This window comes from Mus caroli, unplaced genomic scaffold (genome assembly GCF_978045245.1).
Source record: "Mus caroli unplaced genomic scaffold, Mus_caroli_1 scaffold_5, whole genome shotgun sequence".
Classification (NCBI taxonomy): Eukaryota; Metazoa; Chordata; class Mammalia; order Rodentia; family Muridae; genus Mus; species Mus caroli.
The window spans coordinates 154,888,320-154,900,566 of NW_028227260.1; the positions used below are offsets into that span (position 1 = coordinate 154,888,320).

Here is a 12,247-nt window from a genome sequence, read left to right on the forward strand (position 1 = left end):
GACTTTTGGGATAGCATTGGAAATGTAATTGAGGAAAATATGTAATAAAAAATATTTAAAAGAAATGCTTAGTCATCAGTGAAATGCACATCAAAACAACTCTGAGATTCCACCTCACACCAATTAAAATGGCTAAGATTAAAAACACAGGTGACAGCACATGTGAGAAAGAGGAACACTCCATTGCTGGTGGATTTGCACAACCACTCTGGAAATCAATTTGGAGATTCCTCAGAAAATTGCAAATAAATCTACTTGAAGACCAATTTATACCACTTTTAGGCATATACCCAAAAGATGCCCCACCTTGCCACAGGGGCACATGTTCCACTATGTTCATAGCAGCCTTATTTGTGATAGAAATAAATCCCAGGACAGAAAAATGGATACAGAAAATGTGGGTCATTTTTCACAATGGAATATTACTCAGCTATTAAGAACGAGGACATCCTGAGTTTTCCAGGCAAATGGATGGAATTAGAAAATATCATCCGGAGTGTGAGATAATTCAGTCCCAAAAGGATATGGATGGTATGTACTCAGTACCTAGTGGCTATTAGCCAAAAGAAGTACAGAATACCCAGGATATAGCCCACAGAACTGGAAAAGAGTTAACAAGCCAAAAGGCCAAAGTGAAGATGCTTCAATCCCACTTGGGAGAGGGAAGAAAGCAATCACAGGAGGGAGGAAGTAGGGAAGGATATGGGTGGAAAAGAGGACAGGGAAAGGAAGAGGGGAACATGATCAGTTACTGTGTTGGGTGGGGGAAAGGACTGAAGCCCTGAGAGCCAGCAGAAAGGATGGGAACAGGCAACCTCAGGAGGTAGGAGGTGGGAGGACTCTCTAGAATGTACCAGAGGCCTGGGAGGTGAGAGACTCTCAGGACTCAAAGAGAGGGACCTTGGATGAAGTGCTCTATGGTGGGGAAAGGGAACTTGTAAAAATGAGCGTTTTCTTTGATACACAAAACATTTACCCTATTGTTTAAATATTAATTCTGACAATGCACAAGCATGAGAAGTATTTTTGCCTTCAACCTCTTTCTTCAGTGACTAAGTTTTCATGGCATGTTTCACCTTCTTGTTTAGATTTATAGGTTTTTGTTTGTTTGTTTTGTTTTTTAGTATGTTGAATAAAATTTTTTCCAGATTGATCTCATTCTCCACAGGTTCATTATGGTATATGAAAGGCTACTAATTTTTGTGTGTTTATTTTGTGTCTTAGTTAGGGTTTCTATTGCTACGAATAAAATACCATGACCAAAAACCAACTTGGGAAGGAGTTTATTTCATCTTACAAATCTAGGTCAAACTCCATTAGCGGGAGATGTCAGGGCAGGAATTCAAGGCAGGATCCTCGATGCAGGAACCAAAGCAGAGACCATGGTGGAACACTGCTTACTAGCTTGCACAGCCTGCCTTAAAAAAAACAAAAAACAAAAAACAAAAAACTTTATTTGCATCTCAAATGTTGCCTCCCATCCCAGTTCCCTCTCCCTGAGTTCATCACCCCCTCCCTTCCTTCACCTCTGAGAGGGTGCCTCCCCCTGCTGGGCATCCCCCTTCTCTGGTGCATCCTCTCCCACTAAGACCAGACAAGGCAGTCCTTTGCTATATCTGTGCCTGAAGCCACAGACCAACCCAAGTAGGGTTCTCTGTTGGCCACCCTTAACTTTACAATTTGTGGGCTGTCAGGTTCTTCTACCTGCCCAATAGTCCCCAGACTGTAATTTCTGGGATTAATAATTCTCTATCTAGAGAATGTCTCATAAGTGGGTTGGGAGTATGGGAACCAGTTACAACACTAAGATCTGTTACAGAGATAGAGATATGCCTTCACACTTTCAAGATTCCCTAAGTAGACAATCTGCTGAAGGGATGCAGCCATGGATTTCAAGACCTCTGGAGCTTCTCAGTTCTTAGACTTTACAGCAATGAATGACAGGGGGTGGTCCCAGAGGTTGTTTTATTCAGTGACGTGTAGCTTAAAACTATCATACTTCAGGGTTATTCACAGATGAGGTCTGATCCTAACCACCCTATTTACATCACTAAGGGGAGCCTCTTGTCCTTTTTGACTTGTTAGTAAGTATTATATAGCCAGTCTGCTCCCTGCAACTACCTCCAGGGCTATCTCTCACTCTGCAGCTGAGGCATGTTAAATTTAGGTTCCCTGATTTGTGGTTGTTTCCTGTTCTATTGCCCACAGGGTTGCTCAGTTTTCAAGTTTTCTTAGGATGACACAAGGACATTGCTCTGCAGTCTTACAGAGTGACACAATGGTTGTCCTTTCCACTGCTGATCCATCCAATAGAGGAATCACTGTCTCATCAAAATCTACAACAGGATTTGAGTTTTGTGTGGGCTGTGGGATTGTTCTGAAGGGACTAACCATCTCTTTTCCTCAACGTAGCCTAGATTACCTCTTGAAGGAGGCTTCTGCTTCTCTTCTTCCTGCTGGAGAGTAATGAGGCTGAAGCTGTATTCAGCTTGGTTTACTTCTATCCAGTGTGTCACCAATCTTGTTTCCAAGTTTTAAGATGTTCTATTGCTAACTATGAATTTCTGAAGCTCTTCTGCTCTTTGGAATATTTATTGTATTTTATTCTTGCTTAATGGGTTCTCCTACCCTCTTAACTAGGTCACACAGCTGTTAGTCTACCATTTTACAGAAGTCTGGGCTTACATTTTTTATTCTAAGTAGGTATCAAGTGGTATCTTATGGGTTTGATTTGTCCTCTTTTAAATTGGGTTGCTTTTCTTGCTCTTATTGTCTGAGTTACTTATAAATTCTGGACACTAGATTCTTAGATAGGTTGTTTGTAAATATTTTGGCCCATTTTCTGAGTTTTCATTTTTTGTTTTTGGATGTACATTTCTAAATTTTCATGAGATCTAACAACTGTCTTTTTGTGGCTTGTCTAGAATGCCATTGCTAAAAACCAAAGTCATAAAGATTTACTCCTGTTTTAATATTTTAATAGTTACAAGTTCTTGCATTTAAATATTTGATACATTTTTAGTTAACATTCATACATGATATGGGGCAGGGGTCCAGCTTCATTATTCTGTGTAGGTATTTAGTTCTGAAATCATCAGCTGTTGAAAAGACTATTTTTCCCCATTCAAATAGTCTTGGCATTTTTGTTAAAAATCAGTTCATCATATACATATGCATCCATTTCTGGACTTAATTCTATTCACTAATAGTGGAAAATACTATTTGAAGTCCAGCACCTTGGTGCCAGGTGTGCTCATTAGCTACTGAACTACCATTTCTATTCTCTCTTAATGGGGAAAGATAAGAAGTGGAGGTATATAGACGTACTGATCATTCTCTCAATATATACATATATGTAATTCCCTTTTAAAATGATCATATCAACTTTTTCTATTTAACATCACAGGGAATAATTTTATACTTTCTTTTTACATATCTGTAAATAATGTTTCAAGTATGAAAAAAACAACTTCAATTTTCCTCAAAGCATACTTATTTGCTCAATCATTTTATTTAGTTTAAGAGATCATTTTCTCCTCTTCACTCTGATTCTGAGAGTACTGACACAGGACAACTTTCACTAGATCTTGTTCCTGCTCTGGTGCTGCAAGGCTAAGGAACCCTTATGTTTTCATGAAGTAATCCTAACCAGTGAGAAGCTTGATATTCTACCTGCCCATTCCTCTTCATGAATACCTATTCTACATATTGCAACTCTGATTAGATTACAAAAAAACCAAAAAAAAAAACCCCCCAAAAAAACCAACAACAACAACAAAAAAAAACAAACAAACTGCTGTAACTCAATGCAAATACTGTAAAAGGTAATAGAGATGTTGGGGTTGCCTGTCTAGATTCCAGTTTTTGCATATGGATGCCTCCTTCACTGAGGTAAGAAATATAAGAGAATATAGATTAGGCCAAAAACATGTTCAGATTTAGATTTATCAAATTCAATGTATCAATAAGACTACCTAGTAGAAATATATAATGGGTAGCTTGAAATCTGAGTCTGGAGTTCAGACAGAGGTATAGAGAAATGGATTTGTCTGTAACTGTATAGAGAGGCTTATGAATGAATTTTGGGAGGGACAGTCTGGAAATAAGAAATAATAAAGTATATGATAACAAAGACCAAAAGTGGTAGCTTTGGAAGAATGATGAAAGTGTCAAGTCAGTATTTATTATTTATTAACAAAAATAGTAAAAGCTAGAGTTTTACCAATGACAGTTCTCAAAAACAAATGAGTTTGACTAGTGGATATCATCATTGACTATGGGAGGAATGGTTTCAAAAATAGTATAGACAAGGTCAGATGCAGTATCCATGTATAGAAAATAAGAAATCAGCTAGGCATGGTGTTGTAAGAGAATTGCTAGATTGGGGCCAGACTGGGCTGTTGAGTGATGCCCTATCTCAAAAAGGTTTTAAAAAACCAGATGGAGAGCATACCCATCTAAACAAGTACTTTCTGTTCCCAACAGAATTTGACTGTGATTGAAAAAGAAAAATAAGAGAGGATACAAGGTTGTATGTTGGAATACAATGTTTTGTGTAAAGGTAAACCATACAGGTACAACTAGGAAAATAATCACATTTCATTCATACCACTGTTCTTTCTGATGATCAATATTTTTAAAGTATGAACACTGATCTAAAAGTATACTTGATGGTCATCTACTATAATCTTATTTTATTCATGAAAGTGAAGCACAGACTTGTGTTCATAGTTGGCCTATAAGAATATTCAAATCATTTTATCCCCACCCCCAGGTTTTCTTTTTATCACCTACCCTCCCCGCCCTTTTTCTCTGAAGCAAGGTCTCAGACTATAGCCCAACTGGCTGGGAACTATATAGCTCAGAATAGCTCTAAACTTGAAATGTTCCTGCCTCAGCCTCCTGAGCACTGGGATTATAGGCATGTGACACTACATATGGCTCATACATCACTCTAATTATTTCATAAAGTGGAGTCTTAATTCCTACTCACTTCTAGATTTTTACAAGTATTAATTTGTATGTATATAAATCTAAAAAATGTTAGCATAGGAACAGACATATATTAAACACTAAATTTAAGGTACAAAACTGTTTCGTCAGCCTAAATTAACTTTCAGGTCACACTGTAGGAAGAACACATATGCATACAATGTCTATTCCCTGGCTCTGGAAATCATTAATCTGTTCTTGCCATTAATTCTGACATTTAAACAAAGCTCTAGAAATGCACCCGTACAGTAAGTGCTCTTTTAAGACTAGCATTTTTTCATTTACTATAACTGCCCAAGGCTCATCATATTAGCAGTATGTTCCTTTCCACTACATAGTAGTAGTCCATAGTAAGAATGGTTTGTTGAGCCATTTACTCACTGCAGAGTATTTGGGTTATTTCTAATTTGCAGCTATCACAGATAAAGCTGCCAAGAAATATTTTGTGAAAGTTTTTGTGCCAAGACAGTATTATTGCTGGGTCATGTTAAATGTATGTTTAACTTAAAAAAAAATTCCAAACTCTTCTACCCAGTAGCTGTATTTTTATATTCCTGTCATTGGTGTATGAGAAATCTAGTTTGCATTCTCAACCGTATTTGGTATTTTCACTATCTTTTTCTATAGCAGTCCTGATAAGTATATACCACACCATGCTGTAGTTTTAAGTTGCATTCTTCAATGATGTATAAGATTCAATATATATGCACATAATTACCTGCCATCTATATACCCACTGTAGTGACAATGTTAAAGTCTTTTTTCATTTTCTACTGGTATTGTTTAATTTTGAGTTTTAAGCATATCTTTTCATTGATCAGATATTACATGATTTTCTCTTAATAGTTTTGCAGAATAGAAAGCTTTAATTTTGATGAAGTCCAATAGATCTACTTGTTTTCTTATGAAATTGTGCTTTTGAGTTGAATATTAAGTACTTAACTCCTGAAAATTTTTCTTGAATATTTTTTCTAGGTTTTCCATAGTACATTTAAATGCATGATATATTTGGAGGTACTTTTAGAATATACTTTGTTGGCTTGTGGAGGTTCAATTTGTTGAAATGACTGTTTTTTCTTCATTGAATCACATTTGTACTTTTTCAAAATTAGTTAAGCATATTATTGTGGGCTTATTTCTGATTTTTCTTTCCTATTGCATTGATTCTTCTGCAAAAATCATAGTATCTTGATTACTGTAGCTTTATAATAATGTAGGCCCTCCAACTTTATCTTTTTCAAAATTGATTTAATAAATTGTATGCCAGGTATTTTCACCTGCCCTATAAAAAAGAAAATGAGGAAATAATAATTGTGGTGGGAGAGAATTAAAGAAAATACATTTACATTCCATATGCCCTACGAATATTTGTTTTCAAATATAAGCATGCCTCAGAATTAGCTAAGTAGGTCATGTAGGTTTTTAGGTTCTAGCCTCAATGATTGAGTTTGAACTCTGAGCAATTCTGATGCAAGCGGTTCTGGAAACTGAAAAACAATAATCTAGGAAAAAATAAGGCAACAAGCCAAAATTCCAAATATCACTGTGGTTGGGACTATTAGTATCTGTTTTCTTTCTTTTCACCCTTTTTCCAGTTCCCACTTTAGTTCCCAGGATGCAACAGGCTCAACTCTTTTTCTGAAAGCACATTTAGAATTAGTGGTTACATATGAAGGAATGCTATGATCATCACATTTTTTTAAAGCATGATTTCTATTACAACCTAAATCCTAATATTTCTAAAAAAAAATCATGGTCATATTATAATTCAATTCTTAAGATCAGTAAGAATTTGCTTTAGATTCAAATAAGCTAGAGTTCACTTGCTTGCTTAAAAGGGCATGCACATAGATTCAAATTTAGATATATCACAATACATGTTTAGAGATCAATAAGGAAGTCATGATATATGATTTTAAGTGAGTATAATCAACAGAGGTGGGTGATGATGAGCTAACTGCATGTTTTTACATCAACTCTATAGTACTTAGGATTTACTTGCCTAGCAGATACATCAAGCTATAAAATAGAAATGTCAAGTGCTATTCTTCCTTTATCGTATTATATAGCATGGCTATATCTGAAAATAAAAACAAAGACTTTACATTCTAAGAAGTTTATATTAGTTACACATCTTTAGCCCCACCATTTGGGAAAGTAGACTTCTGTGAGTTCCAAACCAGTTAGGCTATATAATAAGATACTGTCTCAAAAAAAAAAGCTTATGCTGGGTGTTTTTATTAAGAATTAACATTTAATGTCAGGCATGGTAAGTAGCACATGCCTTTAATCCCAGCACTACAGAGTCAGAGGCAGGTAGATCTCTGTGTGTTTGGGGGCATCTTAGTGAGGCTGTTTAGTAAGGTATACAGAATGAGTTCCAGGATAGTTAGGGGTACACATTGACATTCTAGTATATATATATATATAAAACTTAAAGTAAACCTTTCAGATATTTTATTCCCAGATATTCCTTGCTAATGTACCTCCTATGTCCCTTACAAAATACCTTTCATAGTCTGCTTAAGTCATCCTGCATGTTTTCTTTTTAAAGTAGTTACAGGTAGGAGAATTCTATAAGCTTTGGGGAAATTTTAAGAAAACGTTTTCTGTTTTTATATACATCAAACTACTTGTTGGGATTTAAAAAGTGCTACTGTATTATTTGCCTATATAGGAGTTGTGTATAGTTTTGGACCATATTCAACACACAAATTGAAAAAAAATATTACCACATTTTTTTGTTGTTCTCCTGCTTTATTCTAGGGAAGACAGCTCTTCCATAAGCTCTTCCTTTTCTTGTTGCAACTCCTGCAAATGCTGCTGGTTTTGCTCCAATCTGTCCTCCAACCACTGCAGTAGAGGCCCACTGACTGCTGACATCTGACTGCACAAATTCTTGGTAAATACTCCAATAAAAAAGAAAAAAAAAACAGATGAGATAACTGGAAAGGTACTATTCACTGGGATGTTCCTACTATACTACTAACAGTGCCTCAGTTGTGGGCACAGAAAAAAGGGCTGGGGGGAACAAGTTTCTAAAATACAATAAGTAGGACTGGTAAATGATTTTCAGTAGTCAACTGGGGATGGGGGTGGGGGAAGAGAAGAGCTGAACAAAGCAGACACATATTCTGAAACCTTAGATCTATAAGCCAAATAGAAATCTATGTAAAAACATAAAATTCATTTTAAGAAAGGAGAAAGAAGGCTAGCTCTTTATTTCTTCAAGTTAAAGGGCTCAGAAAGCACTTTCCAGTAGGACTCTACTGTCTCCTCAAATGGAAACAAAATTAAGTCTATGCAAGTTAAGCTTGTCTCTTTTGTTCTGCACTATAGCCTTGTTGTGCCTAGAACGCTATCTAGCAGGGAATAGGTACTTAAATGGTTTTTGTGTGTTTGTTTTGTTTCAGATGAACAAAAAAATGGATATTTAGTATCTAATGTAGCTTTCACTAATTTGAAATTTTTAAATAAATATGAATTTTAGGCATTCTTCTAGGCATTGTTCAGGTCCACTGATCTGTTTGTCTACTTTTGAGATATTAGTCTATTTTTAAATAATTGTGATTTTAGAGAATGCTTGTATACTATATTTTACCAATTTTAACTCATTGTCATGTTCTATCCAGATAGAAATGATGGAATATAACAAGCCATGATTCCCTTCTTTTCTTCCCAAAGCAGTTGCCTAACCAATCATATCAGAAATCTTTCCATTGGTTGTTGTGGTACATGTGTTTAAACCCAGCAATCATGAGGCAGAAGCAGGCAGATCTCTATAAACTTGAGAACAGCCTGGTCTACATAGTGAGTTCCAGGATAGCAAAGGCTACATAGAGAGACCCTGCCTCAAAATTAATTAATTAATTAATAAAAAAGTAAGTGTTCCACTCTTCCTCATTCTTTCTTACTTTATCCATGTTTTGTTGTTGTTGTTATTGTTTATTTTAGTGTTACTTTTCTTTTTAAAGTCAGGGTCTCACTCAGTAGCCAGATTTTATTCTGGAATTCTCTATATAGACTAGGTTGCCCTCAAACTTATGGCAGTCCTCCTGCTTCTACCTCTCAAGTGCTTACACTAAATAATGCAATACCACACCCAGTTTAGTCATTAAATAGGGAAATCCAGGTTAGCTGAACAGTAGATATAGCTGGAAATGTCTGTATGTTGAGGAAAGTAACTTGGTATATATACTATACTGAGTTTTTCCCCTTCTCTATTTATTCACATGGAAAATTTCCTGCCTGATGTATTCCCTTCCTGTACCTGCCTATCTCTTTCAATTCTTATTACAATAGGTTGGAGGTTGAAATTAGTTCTTAAAGGCACATTACTAAAATTTCTGGAAGTTATTGAGCTATAGAAATCTATGGAAACTTGGATTCCTTAAGAGATAGTATGTAAGCATATAACAAGATACCACTGAGCTAATCTATAAAAAAGTCTTTCTAGTTTTCCCTCACCTAATAGCAGATCAGGTTCCCCTCTTCAACCCCACCCCTACCCCCATCCACTTTCCCTCTTTCTGTCTTATCATAAGGCCACATTTATAGTCTATAAGGGTCAATAGGTTTCCAAGGAAATGTAAGGAGCAAGATTAGTTACAGTTTTTAGAAAGGAAACTCCAAGATAAACTACAATTGTTTCTATAAAATGAGTATGGCAAAGATCACTTCATATACTCCAGAAAAGAAAAAAAAAAATCTTACCTGAGCCATTATGGATCTTGGTCACTGAGTCCAGATGTGTAAGGCTAAAGGGATAAGGTACTTTAGGTCAGCAATGAAACAAAAACAAAAGTGTACAATAAAATCATAACCTATATCAGACATTTGTCCATTGGATTAGATGAACATAATGATTTGAGTTCCCACCTTGTTCATTTTTAATTTACTTGAGGGGATATGATTTTATTCAAAAATTCAAAAGATGACTCAAAGAAAGACATGACTATGAAATTCCTATTTCTCATTGAAGGTCTTGATACACTATGAATTTAATAGACAAGGCCCAGTACTTGGCAATGGGAGTACTAGGGTGTGATTTATTTTATTTTCACAACCAGAAAAGGAAGTGTTTTCTCTTGAAGAATTCAAATATCAGAGGCAAGATAGCAATGTTAAAGAGATCATTATAATATAGTGTGAGAAACATGATTTGAGGCTGTTGTGAAGCTCTCTCCCAGTCAGGTAGAAAGAGGACTCAGAAACTGATGAGCTGTAAAGATAAAGGGGCTTCACTGAATTGACAAGACAAATAGTAAAAGCTATTACCTGTGAATCCTTCTATATGCATCCTGTTCTTCCTGACACAGGATCTTTGGCAGCTCTACTGCAGATTCGAGGCATACTTTCCCAATAGTGATATGAGGTACAATATGGATTGGGATTTCAATTCTCTCATACCTGCAAGACAAACAGTTTAGCTTATATTTTATCCTTTAATTATAAGTTCTTTATACTTTAACTGAGAGATTGGAATATAAAGTGCTTCAAAGATTAACTATTACTACAATTTATTATGTGACTCAATTTGTAAGTGGACAGAGTTCAAATTAGGCTTTTCTGGAGAGCAAATTAGGAGTCTATTTGTACACTCAATATTCTCTAGTACATTTGGGAATTTGAATCCATTCCTGAAAATTTAAGAGAAACCTTTGGGAACTCAATGTCAGTATGGTCAATTATACAGATAAAAGAAACAATTAACTAGTACATTAGTCAGTAAGCTGAATAAATTGATTACAATGAAGATTCTTCAGTGACTCCATCAGATTCATTTTGTAGATGGAATTATTCACAAAAGTTACTAGCACCTCTCAATTATTCTCTTCTGTGGCTAAAACTAGGTAAGATATTACACATAGTTCCATTTCATGCTAGAGTGAAAGACACAGACAGGCTTGTTCTGAGTCCAATCAAGGCACCTATATGCATTTCTCACTCATAATATTCTTAAACTTTACATAACAGTGAGTGGAGAATCCAGGCTGGGAGCCTTATACATTGTGAAAGTCATGGGTACATGGTAGTGGTAAAGCTTAATAAGATCTAGTTCTCTGCTTTTTAATCTTACCCACCAAAGTGTCTTTAGGTCCCATATTATGACATAGATGAAACATATATAACAGGGAATTACAACTATCCTTCACTTCTCCATATTCACATAATCAGGGAACCATTCATGAAACAAAACACAATAGTGGCCTTTGCAGAAGACTTTTAGGAGTAAAACACAGTGATTATTATTAATGATGGGTCCAGAAACACAGAAGTCAGTCTTCTATTCTTAGTTAAGTTAACAAGGCTTCCAACTAAATTTTCTGACTTCGTAAGCAGAAATGGTATACTGCATTTGAACATATATTTCTGTACATTCATAGAAGAAACTGCTGAGTTTCTGTCAGTTGACCCAAACTCTAATCCTAGAAACAAGGTAAAATCCATAGCTATATAAAGCCTGTGACAGAGATTCTGCATCTGATAATGAACTAGTTGTTATTGCAGTCTTCCTACTGAAAACAATTAAAATTCACTGAAAGTAAAAACTGTCTGACAGAAATTACTGGAGAACTACCAAGACAATAAGTAATGGCAGGGCCAACAAATAAAGAGGAAAAATTTCCGAGATGAACTTCACAGTCAGAGCCAGATCTCCCAGAAATATATGATTCTAAATGAGGAAAATTAGAGAAGTTTTCAAAAGTACTGATGAATTCAGGATGACAAAATTGTAACCAAGGACATGCAAGAGCAGAGAAGACTTGTAAACTGTTCTCAGACATATAATGGTAAACATACTAGTAACAAAATTTGAACTATGCTCATAGGGACTAGTAGCTTAACCTTAAATTATCCCAATTCCTAACTGAACACAAAGTAATCTGGTAGTTCTACTAGAGAGTATATAGAAAGCCACTAAAACCCTTTCACCTTAACAAAAATATTCCAGATAATAAAATATAAAGAAAAAATAACTATTAAGTTTAATACAAAAGTAATTTCAAATAAATTATGTTCTGGAGAGAAACAATGAGTAGATGATGAGTTGAGCCCAGTGACCACTCTTTTCACTGGAGGCAGAGAAAAGTACATGATAGGGCTTTACATATGACCTTAATGAACAGGGTTTGTAATTATATGGGAGTATATAAATAGATTGAAACATGTAGAAGCCTTAAATAAAGAATTAATTTAACTCCACCATCAAATTTAACCCACAAGCCTAAGGAGATTTAAGCTGAAAAGCAGA

At 35.4% G+C, this 12,247-nt stretch overlaps 1 protein-coding gene across 4 annotated transcripts in view; it reads right to left on the reverse strand.

The window, feature by feature from the left end:
* Positions 1-1,267: 1,267 nt before the first annotated feature.
* Positions 1,268-12,247, reverse strand: part of Brcc3 (BRCA1/BRCA2-containing complex subunit 3) — a 38,074-nt gene continuing 27,094 nt past the window's right edge. The window contains exons 8-11 of one of the 4 annotated variants that reach the window (XM_085838315.1): positions 10,270-10,401; positions 9,706-9,749; positions 7,728-7,901; positions 1,268-1,414 (exon numbers count right to left, since the gene is read on the reverse strand). In XM_085838315.1, coding sequence (XP_085694441.1) covers positions 7,750-7,901; positions 9,706-9,749; positions 10,270-10,401 — 328 coding nt within the window. In that variant the 3' untranslated portion in view covers positions 1,268-1,414; positions 7,728-7,749. Of the gene's footprint in view, positions 1,419-7,724; positions 7,902-9,705; positions 9,750-10,269; positions 10,402-12,247 lie in introns of all 4 variants that reach the window. The other 3 variants (XM_085838316.1, XM_085838314.1, XM_085838313.1) reach the window with 3 other exon arrangements.